The sequence below is a fragment of the Camelina sativa genome, chromosome 13 (assembly GCF_030686135.1).
Source record: "Camelina sativa cultivar CO46 ecotype springtype chromosome 13, ASM3068613v1".
Lineage (NCBI taxonomy): Eukaryota > Viridiplantae > Streptophyta > Magnoliopsida > Brassicales > Brassicaceae > Camelina > Camelina sativa.
The window spans coordinates 5,215,033-5,228,391 of NC_141892.1; the positions used below are offsets into that span (position 1 = coordinate 5,215,033).

The 13,359-nt window shown below is 40.7% G+C and overlaps 4 protein-coding genes across 4 annotated transcripts; 1 reads left to right on the forward strand and 3 right to left on the reverse strand.

The window, feature by feature from the left end:
- Window positions 1–82: 82 nt before the first annotated feature.
- Window positions 83–5,048, forward strand: LOC104735342 (uncharacterized). Its single transcript, XM_087480523.1, has 4 exons — window positions 83–1,487; window positions 2,171–2,742; window positions 2,833–3,052; window positions 3,540–5,048. The coding sequence occupies exons 1-4, from the start codon at window positions 267–269 to the stop codon at window positions 4,896–4,898; spliced, it is 3,372 nt and encodes a 1,123-aa protein (XP_087336649.1). The 5' UTR covers window positions 83–266; the 3' UTR covers window positions 4,899–5,048.
- On the reverse strand, window positions 4,999–7,630 carry LOC104735341 (protein NRT1/ PTR FAMILY 6.1-like). Its single transcript, XM_010455108.3, has 4 exons — window positions 7,076–7,630; window positions 6,766–6,983; window positions 6,087–6,667; window positions 4,999–6,016 (listed from the first exon to the last, which is right to left on the reverse strand). Exons 1-4 carry the CDS (start codon window positions 7,311–7,313, stop codon window positions 5,167–5,169), a joined length of 1,887 nt encoding a protein of 628 aa, XP_010453410.1. The 5' UTR covers window positions 7,314–7,630; the 3' UTR covers window positions 4,999–5,166.
- Window positions 7,631–8,274: 644 nt separating this feature from the next.
- Window positions 8,275–10,532, reverse strand: LOC104735343 (peptidyl-prolyl cis-trans isomerase FKBP19, chloroplastic). Its single transcript, XM_010455110.3, has 10 exons — window positions 10,316–10,532; window positions 10,165–10,234; window positions 9,934–10,068; window positions 9,488–9,573; window positions 9,349–9,399; window positions 9,139–9,219; window positions 9,007–9,051; window positions 8,831–8,886; window positions 8,578–8,653; window positions 8,275–8,491 (listed from the first exon to the last, which is right to left on the reverse strand). Exons 1-10 carry the CDS (start codon window positions 10,382–10,384, stop codon window positions 8,396–8,398), a joined length of 765 nt encoding a protein of 254 aa, XP_010453412.1. The 5' UTR covers window positions 10,385–10,532; the 3' UTR covers window positions 8,275–8,395.
- A 2-nt stretch (window positions 10,533–10,534) lies between these two features.
- On the reverse strand, window positions 10,535–13,318 carry LOC104735344 (uncharacterized). The gene is made up of 7 exons (XM_087480527.1): window positions 12,742–13,318; window positions 12,396–12,567; window positions 12,246–12,295; window positions 11,856–12,156; window positions 11,496–11,684; window positions 11,221–11,403; window positions 10,535–11,118 (listed from the first exon to the last, which is right to left on the reverse strand). The coding sequence occupies exons 1-7, from the start codon at window positions 12,915–12,917 to the stop codon at window positions 10,873–10,875; spliced, it is 1,317 nt and encodes a 438-aa protein (XP_087336653.1). The 5' UTR covers window positions 12,918–13,318; the 3' UTR covers window positions 10,535–10,872.
- Between the last annotated feature and the right edge of the window lie 41 nt (window positions 13,319–13,359).

Consider the following 13,359-nt stretch of genomic DNA (forward strand, 5'->3'; position numbering starts at 1 on the left):
TGAATCGTGTCCTCATGACGAAACGACAGTGTATTCACTAGTCATACCTTGAAACGACAGCGTTTTTGGCTCACTATTCAGTGGATGCGGACCTACGAAAGCTATAGGATTAAGAGAGAGCCCCACTGGTAAAGATCCAATGGCTAAGATTCCTCCGGACACGTCACAGTTTCCGCGAAATCAACACACAGATCCTTTCTTCTTCCATCAGTGAACGGCGAGATTCGCCTTTCAATCTGTATCCCAAAGAAAAAATTCCGGCGACGATGATGCCACCGGAGCTACAGCCACGGCTGTTCCGGCCGCATATAACCACTTCATCCGGTGAACCTACTGTATCCTCCTCCTCTTACTCCCCTCACATGAGCCCTGGCTCAACCAGAAACTTCATCGATCGAGCTACTCCTACTTCGAGATCCAACAACTCTCGATTCTCTCCGTCTTCCTTCGCTTACAATGGACGGATCGCAATTGCTCTTGTCCCATGCGCCGCCTTCCTCCTCGACCTCGGCGGCGCTCCGGTTGTCGCTACCCTCACAATTGGCCTCCTTATCTCCTACATCGTCGATTCTCTCAATGTCAAATTCGGAGGATTCCTCGGTATATGGATGTCGTTGATCGCTGCTCAGATCTCCTTCTTCTTCTCTTCTTCTCTCTTATCCTCATTCAATTCCGTTCCTCTCGGCTTGCTTGCGGCTTTTCTCTGCGCTGAGACTACGTTCCTCATTGGTTGCTGGTCCTCGCTCCAATTCAAATGGCTTCAGCTGGAGAATCCTTCAATTGTTGTCGCTCTGGAGCGTCTCTTGTTCGCCTCCGTCCCATTCACCGCCTCTTCGTTTTTCGCATGGGCTACCATCTCTGCCGTTGGGATGAACAACTCTTCTTACTATTACCTCTTGTTCGCCTGCGTCTTCTATTGGATTTTCGCTATTCCGAGGGTTTCTTCGTTCAAGACCAAGCAGGAAGTTAAGTACCATGGAGGAGAGATCCCTGATGATAGCTTTATCCTTGGACAGCTCGAGAGCTGTTTCCTTTCGCTGAATTTGATGTTTATGCCGCTTCTGTTTCACGTGGCGTCACATTACTCTGTGATATTCTCATCAGCTGCTTCATTTTGTGATTTGCTGCTTCTGTTCTTTATCCCTTTCTTGTTCCAGCTCTATGCTTCGACAAGAGGTGGTCTATGGTGGGTTACCAAGGATTCCCATCAGCTGCAGAGCATTCGGATTGTGAATGGGGCTATTGCCATGGTCATTATTGTGATATGTTTGGAGATTAGAGTTGTTTTCCGCTCTTTTGGGAAGTATATTCAAGTGCCCCCTCCATTGAACTACCTTCTGGTGACCATAACACTGCTTGGAGGTGCTGCTGGCGCTGGTGCTTCTGTTCTTGGAATGATATCGGGTGCTCTTAGCTCAGCCTTTTTCACAGCTTTGTCTGTCATCGTGAGTTCTGCTGGAGCTATTGTTGTAGGATTTCCAGTTCTGGTAAGTATTTCACTTCTCATTGCATAGTATTTAATTACTATGTCTTTCCTGTAATCAAATTTTGGTTTCAATTAGTCGACTAGGTATCCCGTGAAATTCGTCTCTTTAGGCTAGCATATTGCAAGCTACCAGAATCGTATGTTATCTAATCGTTGGTCGTAGGAATGGAAAAGTAGCTGTATTTTCTTTTATATATAACTGGATCGGCTGTATAAGCTTTTTGAAGGCCGTAGCTCCAACATCGAATAGCAAAAAAGTTTACAAAACTTTAACTTTAGCATACATTTGTTTAAAGTTTGTAATGTTGCATGGTCCTATAAGTTGTGATTTTAAATAAATATATGACATATAGACTAAGGCATATGTTGACGATGTAATGTTGTGCCTTCTCTGCGGGTGCGTCCTATCAGTCCACACACTATTTCTTAGCAAAAGAAAGTTGACTTGTATGTGGCAGCTGACGCCTGTCATAGTAGTCTTGTAGAATTTGCTGCAGCAAGTTGATATAGTTGCTTTACTCTTTACCGCTTTCAAGTAATGCATGTGTCCATCTATGGAGGTTTCCTTTCTAAAAGTTGACAGTTGACAGTTGACACATTGAATTCCATAAATTGCCTCATTTGTTATGCCCTGTCACACCATTTTAGTAACAATGGAATTTCTATTCTCTGTTTATCTTGCAGTTTACTCCGCTTCCTGCAGTTGCTGGGCTTTATTTTGCTCGATTTTTTACAAAGAAAAGTGTGCCCTCTTACTTCGCATTTGTTGCCCTTGGAAGCTTAATGGTTATATGGTTCGTCATGCATAATTATTGGGATTTAAACATATGGTTAGCCGGCATGTTCCTCAAATCATTCTGTAAGCTAATAGTGGCTAACATTATCATAGCCATGGTGATTCCTGGTCTTGTTCTTCTTCCATCAAAATTTCACTTCTTGACTGAAGCTGGTATGGTGGCCCATGCATTGTTGCTATGTTACATCGAGGACCGATTTTTCAATTACTCAAGCATATACTATTATGGAATGGAAGACGATGTGATGTACCCCAGCTACATGGTTATCTTGACGTCGCTAATAGGATTGGCTGTGGTGAGAAGACTATTTGCTGACCACCGAATTGGACAAAAGGCAGTCTGGATCTTGACTTGTCTTTATTCAGCAAAGTTAGCTATGCTCTTCCTATCATCGAAATCAATTGTATGGGTGTCTGTAGCTCTATTGCTGGCTGTTTCCCCTCCCCTCCTGCTATACAAGTATGCACTGGGCATTTTATCTTCTACAAGCATTTTCTCATTTTGAATTTTAAATTTGATTTTTAGTTATTCGATTGGTGGAATGTGCAGGGAGAAGTCGAAATCTGCCTCTAAAATGAAACCATGGCAAGGTTATGCTCATGCCGTAGTGGTTGCTGTCTCTGTTTGGTTTTGCCGGGAAACAATATTTGATGCTCTGCAGTGGTGGAATGGAAGACCTCCTACTGATGGTTTGCTTCTTGGTTTCTGCATCGTTTCAATTGGTCTGGCCTGTATACCAATTGTTGCCCTCCACTTTTCGCATGTCTTGGTATGTCTGTTATACTATTTGCATATGCTTTGTTTGATGAATTTCTGTCTGATTATCTAGAAAAAGAACCGATACCTAAGAAAAAGTTCTCCAACAAGATTCTTGGTGGACGTAAATCATAGCAACATTTCTTTAGCAAGCCGGTCATTTAACATGTTATGAGTTTGTTGGTTACTATCAGAGGCTACATCATGGGGCATAAAAAGAAAACAAATTGATGTTTTTATAGGAGAATTGTTCTATTTAACTGTATTCTTGAAAGCATTCATTTCATGTTTTAAAACCTCTACTTTAACTCTATGAAGTAGTTAGACTGCATCTAGTTATAGTCGTGCTGTAGACTGTATCTAGTTGTAGTAAATGCTGGAACTAAGGTCTTGATGTAAAGAGTATAAACACTAAAATGAGAGTTCAGTTGTCGCTTTTTACTGATCAGGACAATTTTACTATTTTTTACTGATCAGGACAATTTTACTATTTTTTGCAGTCAGCTAAAAGAAGCTTGGTATTAGTAGTGGCAACTGGATGCATGTTTATTCTGTTGCAGCCACCGATGCCTATGACGTGGAGTTACCATTCAGACATGATCAAGGCCGCTCGCCAGTCTGCTGATGACATCTCCATCTATGGATTCATGGCATCCAAACCGACTTGGCCGTCTTGGTTGCTTATTGTGTCACTCCTGTTGATGCTTGCTGCTGCCACATCTCTTATCCCAATCAAATATGTGGTAGAACTGAGAGCTTTTTATTCCATTGCCATGGGTTTAGCTCTGGGTGTTTACATATCTGCAGAGTTCTTTCTACAAGCTGCTGTTTTACACGCCCTGATCGTTGTAACAATGGTGTGTGCCTCAGTTTTTGTCATCTTCACCCATTTCCCATCTGCCTCAAGCACAAAGCTGCTTCCCTGGGTGTTTGCTCTTATCGTGGCTCTTTTTCCCGTGACATATTTGTTAGAAGGGCAAGTCAGAATTAAAAACGATCTCAACGATAATGTTGCCTGGGGTTGGGACACAAGGGAGGAGGATAAGAAAGTCACAACTATGTTGGCCATTGAAGGTGCAAGAACATCTCTTCTAGGTCTTTATGCAGCGATATTTATGCTTATATCTCTCCTGATTAAGTTTGAGCTCACTTCACTTTTGCGTGATAAATTCTCTGAGAGGAGTGGTCAATCAAAAACCCAAGGCGGTGCCAGAGGAATATTCCCGACACGAATGAGGTTGATGCAGCAACGCCGAAACACCTCGATCCAAAGCTTTGCAGTAGAGAAAATGTCAGAAGAGGGAGCGGCATGGATGCCTGCGGTTGGTAACGTCGCCACAATCATGTGTTTTGCCATATGCGTAATCCTCAACCTCCACCTGTCAGGCGGCTCAAGCCAAGCGATATTCTTCCTGGCTCCAATCTTACTTCTCCTGAACCAAGACTCTGATCTCTTATCCGGGTTTGGTGATAAACAGAGATACTTCCCAGTTACAGTAGCCATATCAACATACTTGGCACTATCCTCTCTTTACACTGTTTGGGAAGAAGTTTGGTTCGGTGGAAACGCAGGTTGGGGAGTAGAAATTGGAGGCCGTGAATGGTTCTTTGCAGTGAAGAACCTGGCTCTCTTAATACTCACAGCACCAGGTCACATTATATTCAACAGGTACGTGTGGAGTTACACCACCAAACATACAGACGCGTCACCGATGCTGACCGTGCCACTTAGCTTTGCAGCCGTGATAATAACAGACGTGTTTCAAGTTCGGATTCTGGGAGTTTTAGGAATTGTTTACTCTGCGGCTCAGTATGTGATATCTAGGCAGCAATATATGAAAGGACTGAGGTATATTTAGACAGTTGTAGGATTAGTATGTTTGGACCCTTTTTTGTAACAGAATTTGTTAAACAGTGTTTTTATTTCCCTGTTCTGTATCTCAGTGGATGCATTGAAAATTGCCAAAATATACGTTTTCAGGACTTAATTTTATGGTCTTCTTACAAAAGAACAATCCCGTTAAGCGGACTGTCCTCTCTTAAACATTAACAAAATAGGACGATACAGTTACTACTGTCTTTCTAAAAAAAGAATGATATGCAGAACAGAACACAGAGATGGTGTCTTTATAGAAGTGCTCTACTCTTGTCTTCCTCAGATTCAACAGCCCTGTACTTGTACCTATGAGCTGACCAAAGGAAAACACAGAAATTCAAAAAGCTGAGAAGCGTGAGCAGCCAGTACAAACAGTCGAATCTCCCCGTGTTTATGTTTTGCGACAACCACGATTTCCCATCAGAGTCCCGAGTCGCAGCCTTGACGATATTGTTCAGAATGGTGGCAGCAAAACACCCTAACCCGCCTGCTAAAGCAGCGTAAGCAGAACCAATACTCTTCATAGCATCGGGAGCTTCTTCGTAAAGGAACTCCAATAGCCCTACAATGCAGAAGACCTCTGCGATTCCGATGAGACAGTACTGGATTAATAACCAGTATGCGGTTAGTTCAGGCATTTGTGTCAAAAAATTGAACTCGAAACCATGTTGTATCGCGTAGTGTCTCCTGTAGTTCTCAAACAGTCCAGCCCAAGCTACTGATATGATAGAAACTGCTAGGCCTATCCCCACCCTTTGAAGCTGGGAAGCACCATGGGGATTGCCAGTGATTCTTCTTGTGATAGGGACGAACACAGAGTAATACAGGGAGAGAATGAGGAAAATGCTAAGGCCTGGGAAGACAGGCATGCACGTCACTGGAAGCTTGAGGTGTTGAATGTGTGTGTTGAGTGTATAAGCTTGTTGCACTGAGAGTGTAAGATACTCTGTGAGGACTAGACTTAACATTATAGTGCATGCTGGGATTGGAATCAATCTGATCAGAATCTTCACTTCCTCAACTTGTGTTACTGTGCATAGCTTCCATGGAGATGGCTCTAATCCGTCTTCTTTCAACTGAAGCGCAGCCTTGTCTAGCCATCTGTATATGGTTACTAGTTACAATCTGAAAATCCTAAAAATCAGATAGAAGGCAAAGGAGGAAGACTTACATGAAATCATCGGAATGAGGAATTTTACGACTGCCACTGATAGCAGATTTCAAGCCAGGAACCTCGTACAAACCAATGAACTCGCTGCTTGTAAAAGCTGCATTTCGTTTACGGAAAGCGGCAACTAAGACCTGAGCGACCCTTGTCAATGGACTACCACCAGGCAACCTATGCCGATAAAGCGGTGTACCAGCAAAGAACAAAGCATTAGAAATCCCCATAGCCGTGGCCAATGTGCCAAAGGCCATACCCCAACCAAGTTCCATTTGAACATACACCACCAAAGTGAAGGCAATGATTGCGCCTAAAGTGACTGATAGATAGAAGAAGTTGAAGAAACGGTCTAAATGTGTCTTATAGTCTTTACTCTTCTCATCAAACTGGTCGGCACCAAATGAGGAAACACATGGCCTTATACCAGCAGCACCGAATCCGGTTATGTAGAGAACCGTGTAGAGATAAAGCATTTGCCAGGATTTGGCTGCTTCACAATTTCCTAAGAGCAATGATAACTGGCCACAGTTGCTCTGGTCTGGTGCGAACATCTTCAAACTTGCCCCCAATGTTATTCCTACCAACCCCTTTTCACAAGCAACACAATACAAAATACCATTGATTTTAAAAATAGTTTCATATCGAAACATATGTTTCATAGAATTGAACAGGTTCTAGTACTTACGACAAGATACATGGTAGTGAAGATGGCGATAGTCCAGTATCTCCCCAAGTAAGCATCAGCTAAGAAGCCTCCAAGAACAGAGGAGGCTTGAGAGATGCCGAGGAAGTTGTTGACTGCGTTTGAAGAACTCTCAAAAGGCCTATGCATTACGTAGAACATGAACGCCACCATGTTCACTGATAATCCGAAATAAGCCATTCTCTCTGCCATTTCATTTCCTAAACATACAACAACCAAAACTAACTTAAGCTGGCAAGCACAACTATGAACTATCTATATCATCAAATATAAGACAAAAGATGAAAGTTACCGAAAATGAAAAAAGCTGCAATCCAACCACCGGTTTTGGAGAGATTGGTGATGGGTTTGCCATGAATATTAACCGGAGTGGTTCCTCCGGTATAGCCACGACCAAGAGCAAGACGTCTGTTATCTGATTCTATGAAGAACACACTCAACTGCTTCCTATGATGCACAGACGAGCTAGAACATCCTCCCGGCGTACCCTGTTCGAAACTCAGAGGGGATTTGATCTCCGAAGCAACCATAATCGATCTTTGGCTCACAAAACCATAGAACTTGGGAATCTTTACAGTGACCAAAAACAGCAAGAGAGGTTAAGAGCAATAAAGGGAACTTAATAATATAGTTGAATCAATCAAAAAAAATCCGAAAGCAGAAAATGATGTGTGAGGATTAGTTAGAGAAGTGTATAAATGCAGTAGCTTAAAATGGGAAGTTGAATATTAAATAGACGGGGGCTAGCTGGTAAGTGGTAGATATAGGACCTGCATTAATTGCACGTGGAGTCCCATTATGCCCACAGTTTAAAACGTTCGATTCAAGAGAGGAAGGACTCATGTTCAGGTCTTGATTTCATACATAAAAAAGCATATATGTTGATTCATCGCTCGGTTTTGTACTTGGAAAGACACAACTCTCACCTAAGGGCTTTCTACAATGCGTCACTCCAACTTGGTTCTTCTTCTTTTGTTTTGCAGTCTCCATTAATGCTGACTCTGACATCGAACCCATTACCCATATTTGCTTAACTCAACAAAAGTCAAAACAACAGAAGCAAACACTAGTTTGTGTTCATATTTTTATATATCGAGAAAATTTATGAAGTGTAATAATAACTAATCTATGTTAGGGATTATCATTATCCAAAGTCTAAACGACTAAACCCTATGAGGTTATACGAATAGGGAAAAGCTATGTTTGCGAAGTAAACCCCTATACAATTTCTTCAATCAAAAGGAAGATTTAATAACAGCTAGAAGAGTTATAAAGTCACCTCAAAACTTATTTGTAAGTGAAGTACAATCCAATACACACCTACTTCTCTATTGGAATCAAAATCAAAACTGATTTTATTTTAGTTTTATATACACTGAACTGAAGTAAAGATGAATCAAATTCTAGTCCATGCTTTAAAATTTTTAACGCATTTTTCTGACTATTTAATTGAATATATCATAAGGACACTTCAGTACAGATCCTTAAAGCTGGCATCCAACATTATATGATATAAACAGAGCTCAATTTACACAAGTGTGCCGATAAAAGTATACACATCATAAATATATATATCTATGTACGTGAGTGTCGTAAACTGTTGATGTCTATATCAAGTCGGTACAATTTTGAGGAGTTCAACATCAAAGAGAAGTGTCTTGTCTATGAGCCCTTGGTTCCTCAGCACAAAATCTAATGCACGTTGTCCCTGCCCAACATAAAAGAGAACATTTACATTTTTTGTATTTCTTATACTGTTATACATAAAGATATGAAACAAACACAATGGCTCACAGAGAAAGTCATCGGCCTCGGCCCACTCTTGTTGTAGTCATTATCCGGGTATCCTAGTTCTGGCGGTACAATTATCCTGCAATACCAAGCTAAATGATTACACTGATTCGTTCTAACAACAGTCACTGTATGAGACTTGACATCTCTTCTACGCTGATCCAAGGAGGTAAGTTTCTGTTTACTATATGAACTTCCCAATGAAAATCATATGGAGGATATGTAGAGTGTGAGAGATATTAGAAAGATGTTGAACCTTCTGACACCACCGAGAGCCATCCCAGAGACAGCCTCCTCGAAAGCAGGTATCACCTGGAACACCATGATCATGCAGCACCCAAAAAGAAACAGTTCATACCCTCATCAATAGAGTCCATGCTTTAAACTGGTACAACCAGCATAGTAAATAGAAGAATTTAGAATTGCACACACCTCATTCGATCCCAAGGTAAATTTGAAAAATTCCTTATCGTCCCCCTACATATATACAAATAGGACACTCATGTTAAGAACTGAATCATTTGTTGCTAATAAAACAGACAAGAGCCAAAAACGAGTTCATACCTCAAAAGAACCCCCTTTAGTTTTATTGCGAGCTTCAAAAATGCGGCCATAGTAACCTATAGTGTAACCATCCCAGTCAACCTGACATGCCCAGCTCAATTTTTTAGTAACTACTAGCAAATTCTGGACTTTAAAACATTATAAGCAAACTCCAAATTCTCTAACCACAGCAAACTTCTAGATAAACATGAGACCATAGATATTCCATACCACAACTTTGTCACCCTTCTTTGCTGTAGGCCCAGTTCCTACTCGCAAATCCTGCATTCATTTCAAACCACCAAGTTAAAGTTCACTACATAGTCAGAGTCTAACCTGTATAAGGATTTGGCACAAAATGAGGGGTGACCTTGTACTGAAGACCAGACTGTGTTTCTGTATAATCAGGATACTTCATTTTTGTTTTCCCATAATCTTTTCCTTTAAGCGCTGGCACTGTGAGTTCAGACATATACCCAAAAGAATGTGGATTCATAAAAAGGAGACATCTATGTATTCAACAATCACTATGAAAATATTCGAAAAGCTGTCAAGCAACCAACGATAAATTTTGCACGGATAAATTCACCTAAAAAACACACATCTTTCTCTCTCACAACCAAACTCCTAACCGTGAGCGGACAAAGTCAGAGCAATCAAACAGTATTCCAATTCACAAATGCCAATGACTCTACTTAATCTTGAGGTACTATGCTCCAAAAGGCACAACCGAAACCGAACTACTTAATCGGAATGTAACCTTAAGAAAGATTCTCTGTCCTCAAAAAAAAAAAAAAAGAGAATTGAAGTTATTACTGTCAGCGAATTGGGAAGCTGCTGCAAAGTCTCCATCTTTAACATCGTATGCAAAGGCTCCAATCAACAAACCAACAGAAGAAACCAACAAATTTCTGCGATCAAACTCTCCAGAGATATGAACACAATTCCCACCTGTTTTTTTAAAAACACAATCAATTCACTACTACTTAGGAGGAGGACGCATATTCAATATAAGAGAGAGGAAAACTAAAGATTGCAGAAGCGAACTGGTAGAGCGAAGAGTAGAGAATTCATCTGATTGGTCGGCTAATCGAGCAGCCACAGTCGTCCGGCATCTCTGAGGAAATTAAAAACGAGAGATTTCAGTTAATAAAGGAAGAAGACGAAGAAGAAACAATGAGATGGTACGGTGTCGCACGGTGGTGGAGGAAGCTCCGGTGAGCGGTGTGGATTGAGGGAGGTAGCCAAAGGACGAAATTGACGCCATTCGAGTGAAACTGAAAAACTGAAACTTTGAACTTTGGTTGGTACGTCTCCTGAGAGATAAATGTCTCAGCCTTTTTTTTTGTTCTTTATCTTTTTTTTTGTAGAGACTTCTAGTGCTTCTTCGCTATATAATCCCAAATTAAGTTCACAATTTATAAATTGGATTATCCAAATTCCCTTTAAAAAACATATGACAGAAAAGTGCAAATTTTTTGGTATAGAAAGCTGAACCAAGACTGGATTATAGATAAGGACAGTTTTTAACTCGCCAATTGTTTTTACTGAAACTAAATATAACCTCCATGGAAGCATCATGCAAAGAACAAAGAAGACAGAAGAGCTCACAATGTGGAACACATCAAGCAAAAGCCTTTTTATAATAACAAGATTAGAATGCGTAAGGGTTGAAGAACCAAAGCCAAAGGTTCTTCTTTTATTTTATCTCACCCACCAAAACCAAAATCATGACTCTGAGCTTTTTTTTACTTCTCAATGGCTGGCTAGTTTGAGAGTGTTGGCCTTCTCTTGCAGAGTACCGAGCAGACTCTCGAAACTCTTCTTGAACGAATCTACTCCTTCATCTTCCAACTGTTCTCCTACCTTGTTCCAGTCTATTCCCAGCTTCTCTAGTGCACTGTATACCCCCTCTGCTTCTGATACATTCGCATCTATTGTCCTCTTCACGATTCCATGATCTGCGAATGCTTCCAAGGCTTGATCCGGCATGGTTGACACCTAAAACCACACCCAAAAAAAAATACAGAAGCGTTTGTAAATATACACAATCCAGAGCCTATGAAACATGAGAGACTAAACAAACAAAAACAAATGACTTACAGTGTCAGGTCCTATGAGAGGAGCGACATATAAGGTGTCTGAGTAAGCTGGATTCTTAACACTTGTTGATGCCCAGAGAAGCCTCTGCTTCTTGGCACCTTTCTTAACCAAAGCTTCCCATCTTGGGCCTGAGAATTTCTTCTGGTACAGCTTGTACGCTAATGCAGCTTGAGCCACAGCCGCCTGCAAGAGTAAACATATCCTGTGTCATAAACTCATACTCGATATTCACATTGACTGGCATGAATGATTCTCAGCGATGAATAGAGCTTTACCTTGCCACGGAGATCTAGAGCTTCTGGGGTACCAATTTGCTCAAGCATCTTGTCCATGAGAGTATCCACCCGACTAACAAAGAAGGAAGCAACACTGGTAACTCTTGAAAGGTCATCAAGTCCAGATGCCTCGAGGCCATCCAAATATGCATCGATCACTGCTTCATATCTGGCGATTGAGAATACAAGCTGAAACATAACAGAACAAATGAGAACAGATTTGGAAAAAGTAACATCACATCATCCAGACAATCAAATTCATTCAACACCCTAGGACTAATCTAGTGATCTAGTACATCATAACACTCTATACTTGCAATAAAAACATGAAATTTAATGATAGACTCTAGGATAACATACCGTGACATTGACGCTAATCCCAGCTGCAATGACATCCCTGATGGAAGGAATACATGGAGCAGTAGCAGGAATCTTAATGTAGACATTACGACGGTCCACAACCTTTTGAAGATATTTAGCAGCTTCAACAGTGCCTTGGGTATCATCAGCAAGCCTAGGTGAAACTTCAACAGAGACATAGCCATCCGCACCATCAGTCTGATCATAGATTGACTCAAAAAGCTTGCACGCATCCTGAATATCCTTCACCACAAGTTCCCAATACGCGCTTTCAATGTCCTTCCCGGATTCCACAAGTGTCCTAATCCAAAAATCATCAAACTTTATTAGAATGAACTACAAGTCAAGACAAACCACAAGAATATGCAAATACTATACTAATAGGAGTACCTGAACTGATCATTATAAGCATTTGAAGTGGAAATAGCTTTCTGGAAGATCTGCAAAGGTTTTAAACAGTAAAAGGGTAAAGACAAACGCACAACCACAGAGAGTCAGTAAAAGCAAAGCCAAACACAGGAGAGAGATGATGGAAATTACAGCAGGGTTGCTAGTAACGCCTCTAACACCACGAGCAATCAAGGGTAGAAGATCTGTGACTGGACGGCATAGATTATCATACCAAGGACTCTGACCTTCCTTCTCGTATAGATCGTGAAGAGGCGTTCTTTTTCCAGCAGTTCCGTTTCCACCAGAGGCTGAACACCTCACACTGAAATTAACACCAAAAAAAAAAAAAAAAAAAAATCAGATTTTTCTTACCAACCAAATAAAAGAGGAACCTTGATTATATTATTAGCCTACACCATGAGATTCGAGTTACGTTTCCAGCTAAAAAAAAGATCATCTTTTGGTGAAACCCCAGAGCAAGAAACAGAGGACTTACAAGAGGGAAGGTCTTGATTGTTGATTATAACGAAGGGAAAGGTGAGAAGATGAAAGCTTTGCGTTCAAAGTGCGGAAACTGATGGAGGATCTGGGCAAGACAGAACCTGAAGAGGAAGATTTGGAGTCGAGACAAGGGGCGCGGGTAAGATTAGCGAGATTCGAAATGGTTGCCATTTTTTTCTGGGTCGGGGGTAAGAATGAAAGAGTTTTTCTTGGTTTGATCGATCAAGAAGAATATAAAAAACAAGAAGGGGAAACAAATGGGGTTGGTGGTGAGTTTTTGAGTTAGGTCGGGAACGCTAAAGACGAACTTATAATCATACGCCTACTATATATATATATATATCATGATGGCGATATTTGCTATTAGTTGACTATTTTTTGTCATTTTTTCACATATTCTATTTCTTACAATTTAATCCAGTATAGTATATCTTAGCTAACATACAAGAAATAGGTTATATATTCGATTACAAATCTAACTTATGTCGGAAAACAACATTATAATGTAAATACTATAGGATTTTTAATGTAGATAAATGTGATTTTAACACCAGATCAATCAGTTTGAATTTAGAAAACAGCTGGTCTGATGTATATGAATAAAATAATTAGA

Coding starts and splice junctions, on each gene's coding strand:
- LOC104735342 (XM_087480523.1), top strand. CDS start 267: ATGATGCCACCGGAGCTACAGCCACGGCTGTTCCGGCCGCATATAACC. Junction 1,488..2,170: donor TTGTAGGATTTCCAGTTCTG/GTAAGTATTTCA, acceptor TTTATCTTGCAG/TTTACTCCGCTTCCTGCAGT. Junction 3,053..3,539: donor TCCACTTTTCGCATGTCTTG/GTATGTCTGTTA, acceptor TATTTTTTGCAG/TCAGCTAAAAGAAGCTTGGT.
- LOC104735341 (XM_010455108.3), bottom strand. CDS start 7,313: ATGGTTGCTTCGGAGATCAAATCCCCTCTGAGTTTCGAACAGGGTACG. Junction 6,984..7,075: donor TGCAGCTTTTTTCATTTTCG/GTAACTTTCATC, acceptor TTGTATGTTTAG/GAAATGAAATGGCAGAGAGA. Junction 6,668..6,765: donor TCACTACCATGTATCTTGTC/GTAAGTACTAGA, acceptor GCTTGTGAAAAG/GGGTTGGTAGGAATAACATT.
- LOC104735343 (XM_010455110.3), bottom strand. CDS start 10,384: ATGGCGTCAATTTCGTCCTTTGGCTACCTCCCTCAATCCACACCGCTC. Junction 10,235..10,315: donor CCGGAGCTTCCTCCACCACC/GTGCGACACCGT, acceptor TAATTTCCTCAG/AGATGCCGGACGACTGTGGC. Junction 9,400..9,487: donor AGTCTGGTCTTCAGTACAAG/GTCACCCCTCAT, acceptor AAATGAATGCAG/GATTTGCGAGTAGGAACTGG.
- LOC104735344 (XM_087480527.1), bottom strand. CDS start 12,917: ATGGCAACCATTTCGAATCTCGCTAATCTTACCCGCGCCCCTTGTCTC. Junction 12,568..12,741: donor CAATCAAGACCTTCCCTCTT/GTAAGTCCTCTG, acceptor TGTTAATTTCAG/TGTGAGGTGTTCAGCCTCTG. Junction 12,157..12,245: donor GCTTATAATGATCAGTTCAG/GTACTCCTATTA, acceptor TTTTTGGATTAG/GACACTTGTGGAATCCGGGA.